This window comes from Scardinius erythrophthalmus, assembly GCF_964197995.2.
Source record: "Scardinius erythrophthalmus genome assembly, chromosome: 20".
Lineage (NCBI taxonomy): Eukaryota > Metazoa > Chordata > Actinopteri > Cypriniformes > Leuciscidae > Scardinius > Scardinius erythrophthalmus.
The window spans coordinates 36,294,405-36,304,404 of NC_138240.1; the positions used below are offsets into that span (position 1 = coordinate 36,294,405).

The 10,000-nt window shown below is 39.7% G+C and overlaps 1 protein-coding gene across 4 annotated transcripts in view; it reads left to right on the forward strand.

Annotated features, from left to right (window-relative positions):
• fgd (faciogenital dysplasia) overlaps positions 1 to 10,000 on the forward strand; it is a 78,156-nt gene that overhangs the window by 50,518 nt on the left and 17,638 nt on the right. For all 4 annotated transcript variants that reach the window (XM_081348123.1, XM_081348120.1, XM_081348122.1 and 1 more), the window contains 2 exons: positions 599 to 677; positions 3,885 to 4,383. In XM_081348123.1, coding sequence (XP_081204249.1) covers positions 3,919 to 4,383 — 465 coding nt within the window. In that variant the 5' untranslated portion in view covers positions 599 to 677; positions 3,885 to 3,918. The remainder of the gene's footprint in view (positions 1 to 598; positions 678 to 3,884; positions 4,384 to 10,000) is intronic.

Consider the following 10,000-nt stretch of genomic DNA (forward strand, 5'->3'; position numbering starts at 1 on the left):
TTTCCAGTCGTTCACACCAGCAGTCCTGCAACCAATCAATGATTTTCTTCATCCCACTGCTAGTTTTTCAGCATAAACGTGTGTTTGCACCATGTGTGTGAACTATTTTTGTGGCTTTCACTATAAGTGCAAAACAGACAGAGGAAGGAAGTGCAGACTTAGACTCTGCTTCCTGAATTCAGCTCGACTTTATGAATTGCATCATTAACATTATATTTCATGAGTTCTAACATTCACACGCAACTCATCTACAAGCACTTAAATTAATTCTTATTTGAAGCATTTTATCTGCTCATGCACGCACACACTTCATCTGCTCAACCCTGTTGTGTGTGTGTGTGTGTGTGTGTGTGTGTGTGTGTGTATCTCGCAGTAACCGCAGCACTTTTCGAATGCTCATCTCCACTTCCTGTTCTCACTTCAGGAAGCTGCAGTTTCTCGGACAGCTAAAGGCTTTCCATCTTTCTTTTTTACGCTTAACTGGTTTTCGATTGCTTGTTTGCATGCGACTCTCCTGGATTCGGAGCGATGGGAATATGGAGGATCTGGAGTGTGATCGAGTGTGTCTGAGTGTGTTCTCTGTGTGTGTGTCTCTCAGTGCCCCCTAAACCTGTGCACCTGCGACCCGTTCCCCGAGCCGGGCCGAGTGTGGGCCGGATCATCCGCAGCAACTCCAGGTACAAGATCTAACTAATGACAAGAGTCGGTAACACTTTACAATACGGTTCATTAGATAACATTAGTTAACTAACATTGTTAACATGAACTAAGAATGAACAATACTTCTTCAGCATTCATTAATAATATTCATTTCAACATTTACTAATACATTATTAAAATCAAAAGTTGTATTTGTTAACATTAGTTAATGCACTGTGAACTAACATGAACAAACAATGAACATCTGTATTTGTATTAACTAACATTAACAAAGATTAATAAATACTGTAATAAATGTATTGCTCATCGTTAGTTCATGTTAGTTAATACATTCTAATGAACCTTACTGTTAAGTGTCACTGAAGTGTCTTTAACTACTCTCTACTCACATTTAAAGTGATCATTTGTTGCAGTGCACACATGCATGTTCTCACATTGTACTTAAAACTACATGCATTTCACTTCTGTTGATATCTTAATATTAATTGATTTGAATATATTCTCTGAATGTATCTTGTTTTCTTTTGCTTTTTTGTAAAATGTAAAATTCGAATTAACTTATAAAACATGCAACACAAAACAGTCCGTAGTGTTTTACAATACAGCATCAGCACAATAAGCTCAAACACAGTAAAGTCACTATATATATATATGTAGGTATTACACTGTGTGTTTAACTCTTCCATAAGGCTCAATATTTCCCTGTGTGGAGTTTTCAGTCTGCCTTCTGAACTAAACTGATGACGAAGCTATTGTCTTCTGTAGCTGGACTAAACTCGTTTCATAACTGATGAGCTTTACACAGTCACTGAACTGCAGTAGTCTGAGTAATAACACTGTCGGTCTTCTAGAGGCGGAATTTGTCTCATATTTGATGCTTTCATCATTGATTCTGTTCTTTCTGTGTTGTGTAAAGCTGACTTGAGTTGAGTTTATTGTCACATACTTTAGTTAGTTCAGTCAGTCAGAATACTGTAGACTGCTACCAGTATATGAAGAATAAAAGCATCGTCTGTACACACTGTAAAGGATGAACAGAGCATGTACTCGCATGACACTGTAAATGCCTTTATAAAGGGAATCATTACAGGGTAGGGCTGCTATATTATTATGACTAATCATTATTGTTGATTATCGCTCTAAAATGTTTTATGAGTTAGTCACGCACTGAACAAAAACTTGTTTTCAGTGGATTTCTTCTGAATCTAACTGCCTCTGATTGGTCGATGCCTTCATATAGGCTCATGCGCTGATTGGTTAAAACACAACACTGAAAAAAAACTTTTTTTCATGCAACGTAAGCATGAACATGATTCACATTTCACTTTAATCATTACTGTCGTAATTACTTTATCTTGATTGTGCAAAGCCTCCTTATCTTGCATTTGAGGGCATTTTTGTTCATTGTAGTGGCTTTTCTTGTATATAAATACATTTCCATTTTCATTTACACAATCAGTCTATTAATTACAATCAATCAATCAATCTATCTATCTATTTTATACAATCAATCTGTTTTAATTAAAATAAAATACATAAAATGTTGCATGTTTGTTGGGTAGCACTTTACAGTTAGGTAACATAAGTTAAATATATATTAGTTAACATGAACTAACATACGGAAGCTTTTATTAATCTGAGTTAATGTTAATTTCAAGATTTACTAATACATTATTAATCTCAAAAGTTGTATCTGTTAGTATTATTTAAAGGACTTGAGTTGACATGGGCTGACAATGAACAGTTTTTATTAATAACGTTTACAAAGATGAATAAATACCATAACTAGGGTGACCAGACGTCCCGAAAAATTCGGGACAGTCCCGAAATCTAAGCTGTTGTCCCGAATCCCGAATCCGGCCCTAATTGTCCCGAAAATTATACTAAAGCAAATTCTTGAGTAGTTATTGTCTGATAAAACATTAAAAACTGTCCGTGGAGGTTGAGTCGTCCTGCAGCCAGCCCCCGCCGGCTGCTTATTGGCTGCAGCATCTTTTTCTTTTTCTTTTTTTGAAGTTCAACAAAGATACCGTAGGCGCGAATTAAAATGCATTGATAAGCGAGCGCGAGTTGCCGCAACCGCGAGGACAGTGAATGTGCAGGAAAGGAGTGATTGATTGGTCGCGGCACTGTGTGCAAAAAAAAAAAAACTTCGGCCTAATGTCTGATGTTGGGTTACACAAAGCAAATCATCTACACAATTATTTAGTTTTCTTATTTAATGACCGACAATTTCGTCATAATAATAATTTTGGCATAAGGCTTATTAGCGTTAGACTTTACTATAGCCTGAAATGTCTGATTTACGCACTGTTACAACAGTCTTTTTTTTTTTTTGGTCACAATGACATTTGAGTTCATGATTTTAATATTGTTTTTTTGTGGCAGACTAAATATTAATGACAAACTGTTATTGATCTTTGAATAAAAATATGTTTGGTTCAGGTTTGAAAATTCATTTTATTATAGGCTATGTAGTCTAATATCATAGTAGGACTACCCCAAAACCTCCCCAAACAACGACCCCCCCCCCCCCCCCCCCCGTCCCGTCCCGTCCCGTCCCGTCCCGAATTTCAGCCAATCTCATCTGGTCACCCTAACCATAACAAATGTATTGATCATTGTTAGTTTAAGTTAGTAAATGCATTAACCAACAGTAACTAACAGGAGCGTGTGAGTGTTACGGCCTGTTCACACCAACAACAATAACTTTAAAACTGTATTAGGTAACACTTTATTTTACAGTGTCCCTGTTACACACCTTACATCCACTTACTATTGGAAAAACAGTAAATAATGCAATATAACATGCAACTAACCCTCAACCAAACCCTAACCCTGATTATATATTAAGGACTGTTGTTTATTAATATTACTCAGTACGTATTTGTAGAATTACACTGTAACAAGAGCACCTTAAAATATAGGGTTGCACTTTAATTTAAGGTGTCCGTGTTGCAGTGTAATTATACTAAGTCCTGAGTAATATTAACAAACTATAGGATTAGGATTTGGTTGAGGGTTAGTTGCATGTAATTATGCATAATTGACTGTCATTACTATGGTAAGTACATGTAATGTGTAACAAGGACACTGTAAAATAAAGTGTAATCCTATTGTTTGGCTATTGTTTGTTTTTCCTAAAAACATTTGTTAAGATGCAAAAATGTTTAGCTTTTGCAATGTCTAGACTCTAGACTGTTATTGTCCCTTTATCTTTCAAGGTTTCCGGTTCTGGGTGTCCAGCGAAGGAACGGCATGGATCCTCCGGCCGCACAGGATTCTGGGGATTTTGGCTCTGCGGAAGGACTTGTGTTTAAACCCAGTGAAATCTCAGAGCTTTTGGGATTGTCCAGCGTAAACTCTTTCCAAACGGACTCTGTGAATGACGTCGAAATTGCAGACGGACTTCAAAAAGAGCATAAGACACTTTCCAGCGGTGGACTGGAGGATAATCACGAGGCAACGGAGCCGGTGCAGAATCCCGAATCCAACGGGAAGATCCCGAACCGGGACAGTGGGATCGACAGTCCCTCGTGCGGGACGGAGGGCGAGGGCTTCCACAACGAGGACCGTATCGAGGAGGAGGAGGACCGGAACGACAGCATCGACACACTCACCGAGAGCATGTGTCCCGAGGGAAGCAAACGGGATTCGACACCGGATGAAGACAGTGATCTGGATGAGGGGAACGAGGAAGATCCCGAGAGCCTGGAACTCAGAGTAAGAGCACAGATGCACATCTTTAGCTTTGTTTGGGGTTTTTTCCCTTATAATCACCTGTCGTTTCACTTTATTTGATGTTTGATCCATCGGTTTTAATCCACGTCATTTAAAGTCCCCCTGTAGTCGATCATTTCATCCCTTAAAACTCTTCTTTGATCACCAAAAGTACATATTTAAAAGTTTTTTCCTTCATACCTTAAAATAGCTTGAATGTAACTCGAGACCCTTGCCTCATTTAGTAAGCGTGGTTTTATGAATATGCAAATGAGCCCCGCCTCCACTCACTCAGCTCAGAGATCCACTGGTTGACGATCACACGTTGATCTGATTGGTTACAAGGTAGTTTGTGACGTCAGAAACACCAGCGATTTCAAAGCGTGTTTTTGAGACTGTCTTTGGTTCACTGCAGTTTTAAGGAGGAAATACTCAGCAATGCTGTCGACTTATGAATTTACACATGGTTTGTCTTAAAGCATATTAAAAACACCACATAGACACATAAACAACATTAAAAGATGAAAATTCCCTTTATAAATCCCAGTTAGTGGAAGATTGTTCACATGCGTCTCCTTCCCGAAATAACCATGAGCTTACAACCCCTCGTTTATTATGCATATCCTCATCTGCATATCATTTGCATATGCATATTCATCCACGTGTTCCCATGTTTAACAGTACAAGACATTAGGAAAATATGAGATAGGGATGTGCGTCACATTACATTAATAAAAATCATTTAGTTGCCGATCATTGCCTTGTGTTTGAATAAATAAATCAAACAGTATAAAATACATTTCAGAGACAATTTTTCTCAATCTTTTCCACTGGCCAAATAGTATTTTTAATTGCTTTATATTTGTAATGGAAACAGATAGGCCTTATTGTGCATTATTGATCATCATTTGCATGGACATTTTCTGCTATTATCACGCGCTAAGCAAACATTAAAACACAGCATGGCACAGCTAAAGTGTTCAGCAGCAGCGCATCCACTACTAATATTTCTATTTATTAGAATATAAAAAATTTACAACTTCTCAGTAATGATTTCATGTAATTCAAGAGCTTAACTCCATTTATGAGAATGGCATATTTAATCTAAATGTGTATATCAGATGTAAAACAGTTTAAATCCTTCTTTCATGTATTTAAACAGTTATTGTGAACATGCACTGTATTTATGATTATGACTCATGATGAAGATTTAAAGCCACGTTTATAAATGAGACCTCGGCTAATGTTCTGCCAAGACATTATCATTCATTTTACAGACATTTGCAATGCAGAATACGGGTAAAACTGCTGCAAAAAATATTAATACAGTTCATTTTTAGTGTCCGACCTCAAACATGAGCCCACTCACTTCTGATCTCAGTTTGACGATGTGTGTGAAATAAGTGACGCACACACACATAACTGGGTTAAAGTCAAGCATTTTAGCGGTTTTATGATCTCCTGGACCCATCTCTCACATCTCTTCACACACTGATCTCAACATCAGTGTATGTGAGTGTGTGTGGATCATTAATGCATTCAATACACACTTCTTTTCAAATGAAATTAACTCTTGTCTAACATATACACTCCAGTAAAACTCATCTGTGAATCTGCAGGCCAGTTTACACGTTCACACACTCTCCAAAACTGTTAAACTTGAGGTAAAACCAAACGAATCAAACTGAGCAAGACACGATGTGCTGCATTTCTACAGTAATACCAAATTTAAATATATTTATATTTGTATATATTTTGTACTAAAAATCAAATACTGTCGCAACAGTAACTCGAAGTGACGAGTAAAGTGTCGAGTAAAGAGTCGAGTAAAGTGGCGAGTAAAGTGATGAGTAAAGTGACGAGTAAAGTGACGAGTAAAGTGACGAGTAAAGTGACGAGTAAAGTGACGAGTAAAGAGTCGAGTAAAGTGACGAGTAAAGTGACGAGTAAAGTGACGAGTAAAGTGACGAGTAAAGTGACGAGTAAAGTGACGAGTAAAGTGACGAGTAAAGAGTCGAGTAAAGTGACGAGTAAAGTGACGAGTAAAGTGACGAGTAAAGTGACGAGTAAAGTGACGAGTAAAGTGTCGAGTAAAGTGTCGAGTAAAGTGTCGAGTAAAGTGTCGAGTAAAGTGACGAGTAAAGTGACGAGTAAAGTGTCGAGTAAAGTGACGAGTAAAGTGACGAGTAAAGTGGCGAGTAAAGTGGCGAGTAAAGTGACGAGTAAAGTGACGAGTAAAGTGACGAGTAAAGTGTCGAGTAAAGTGTCGAGTAAAGAGTCGAGTAAAGAGTCGAGTAAAGAGTCGAGTAAAGAGTCGAGTAAAGAGTCGAGTAAAGTGACGAGTAAAGTGACGAGTAAAGTGACGAGTAAAGTGTCGAGTAAAGTGTCGAGTAAAGTGTCGAGTAAAGTGACGAGTAAAGTGACGAGTAAAGTGTCGAGTAAAGTGTCGAGTAAAGTGTCGAGTAAAGTGTCGAGTAATGAGTCGAGTAAAGTGACGAGTAAAGTGTCGAGTAGTGTCGAGTAAAGTGACGAGTAAAGTGACGAGTAAAGTGACGAGTAAAGTGTCGAGAAGTGTCGAGTAGTGTCGAGTAAAGTGTCGAGTAAAGTGTCGAGTAAAGTGTCGAGTAAAGAGTCGAGTAAAGAGTCGAGTAAAGTGACGAGTAAAGTGACGAGTAAAGTGTCGAGTAAAGTGTCGAGTAAAGTGTCGAGTAAAGTGTCGAGTAAAGTGTCGAGTAAAGTGACGAGTAAAGTGTCGAGTAAAGTGTCGAGTAAAGAGTCGAGTAAAGTGTCGAGTAAAGAGTCGAGTAAAGTGACGAGTAAAGAGTCGAGTAAAGAGTCGAGTAAAGTGACGAGTAAAGTGACGAGTAAAGTGACGAGTAAAGTGACGAGTAAAGTGACGAGTAAAGTGTCGAGTAAAGTGTCGAGTAAAGTGACGAGTAAAGTGTCGAGTAAAGTGACGAGTAAAGTGTCGAGTAAAGTGTCGAGTAAAGTGTCGAGTAAAGTGTCGAGTAAAGTGTCGAGTAAAGTGTCGAGTAAAGTGTCGAGTAAAGTGACGAGTAAAGAGTACTCGAGACTGTAAACACTGTAATCAACAGCCGTCTTGATTGATATTTTCCCCTTAGTTTGTGTCGTTGTGTGTGTGTGTTTCGACTGTGTGTGTTTCGGCTGTGTGTGTGTCGACTAGGGCTGTCACTTTACGTTCGAAAATCGATTGCACAATCGATCGGACCAACCAACGCAAGTTTCGAAAACGAAAATAGGGAATCGATTTTAACGGTCTTTTCTTGGAGCGCGTCCAGCTCGTCATGTTATGCCCTCAGCGAACGCGCGTCATTTGCAACTGCAGGCTCTGACAAACACGTATAACAGCAAATGATCCTTCTGCATAATGTGTCTCTTTTTACTACAAAACTGTGAATTTTCCCGGTATTCAGACAGTCTCATGCATTCAGATACAGATTCGGGCTATGGTCTACAATCGCCTACGTAGGCGAAATTTGTTTGACATTTCTAATCGTAAACACAGCCATGTTGAAGAATGAGGTAATGTTTTTCATATATGCTGCTATGGCAGTCCACTCTGCTTATTGCTTTTCGAGAATGTTGCACTAGTCATTGTGCGCGAAACTTCACGCCAATAAATCATCAGAAATATTGCTGACTTGTGCGCGTCAGGCGCGGCGCGCCCTCTTTACGTTCGTCCTAATGCCTGTTAGTTGTCTGTGGATTTGCCCATATTTGGCGTTTTATTTTTCAATTTTCGATTTTACAATCGATTCAATGAACACTTATGTCTCAAAAATCGAACAGGATTTTTTCACAAAAGTGACAGCCCTAGTGTCGACTTTGTGTGTGTGTCGACTTTGTGTGTGTCAGCTGTGTGTGTGTCGTTGTGTGTTTGTGTCAGCTGTGTGTGTGTGTTTGTCGACTGTGTCGTGCAGAAGGATTGGAGAAAGCAAAGTGTGTGTCTTGTGGTGTCATGCAACAGTTATGTGTCAGAGACCTGAGGAAGTGAACATTATAAGTAGTGTGTGTTGCATGTGTGCTGTGCGGTGGTTTGCACTTTCTGATCGTGTTGTTTCGTCACTGTGTGTGTGTGTGTGTGTGTGTGTGTGTGTGTGTGTGTGTGTGTGTGTGGATTCATTGACCAGAGTCAATGGAAACCGCTGGTTGTTTAGTCCACATGTGTGTATTAATAAGAGCGTGTTTTTTATTGACACACAGAAAACTATATTAAACTCAATTTACTTTCCGTAGCTGTGAGAACAAAACTCTTACTAGAAATGTCACTGCACTCATGCATACACACACACACACACACACACACACACACACACACACACACACACGCACACACACACGCAGACACACACTCACTCTCTCTCTCTCTCTCTCTCTCTCTCTCACACACACACACACACACATATTTCGATACCTTTTCAATCTATGAGCAATCATTTCAGCGTCTTCATGATCAGTATTCTGATCTCTGACGGCTTCATCAGTGACTGATGTTTGCTGGCGTTCAGTTGTTGCTCTTCTGTCAATCACTGAGAGTGACACATGTCGTGTTTGATGAGACTGGAGTTTCTTCAGTTTAATCTGTGGAAGCATCACTTCATCAGTGTATCAGACATCGCCACCTTCAGGAGGAAAGAGGAACTACACCATCACAGAGACTCACTCTATCACACTCCTCGGTCAACAGAGACCCCACACACTTTTTACAAAAAAAATATATTGTACTAGAAAACACATTCTTTTATCATTTTTTTAAGGTATGAGTTTAAGGATTAACATTATTTGTTTAAATGAACTTGTTTTAGTTGTGTTATTTGGCCCTAAATTCGTAGCATGGAACAGTTTCCTGTAATAGTCCACGGATGAGAAGTGTTAAATCCGTCATGAGGCTGTGTGTGTGTGTGTGTGTGTGTGTGTGTGTGTGTGTGTGTGTGTGTTCGACAAGTTCACCCGACAGGTTCACCCGCTTTCCTACACACTCATGTTTTCAGGATCTTTCTTTTCTTCTCTCTCACATTCATGCCATTCATCACAAACATGTTTTGCTCCAAAACAAACGAAACCAAGATGTGCGTCGTCACATGATGACGCAGCAGGAGTGTGTGTCAGTGTCGGCTGGGTGTGTGACAGGAACAATCTTTGTGTCCGTTCAGCAGGAGTCGCCCTACACACCCACAACACACACACACACACACACACACACACACACACACACACGCCCTGATACCAAACCGTCATCGAGGTCTCCAGCGAGCTTCCTCCATTGTGTTAAGAGTCTATACACTCACACACAATCACACTCTCACACACAGTCAGACACACACACACACACACACACACACACACACACACTCATACAGAGACACACACTCACTCACACAGACACAGACACACACACACACACCTCTGGTCTTTCCTGTGTGTCCTGGTGTGAGCTGCACATCTGCTGAGAGGAAAGGTGTGTGTTTGGTGAACAGCTGACGTGTTGATGTGTGTTTAATAGGCATGTTGTCACAGGATGTGGGATGAGCCGCGAGAACACACACACACACACACACACACACACACACACACACACACAGTGTGTGTGTACATGTGA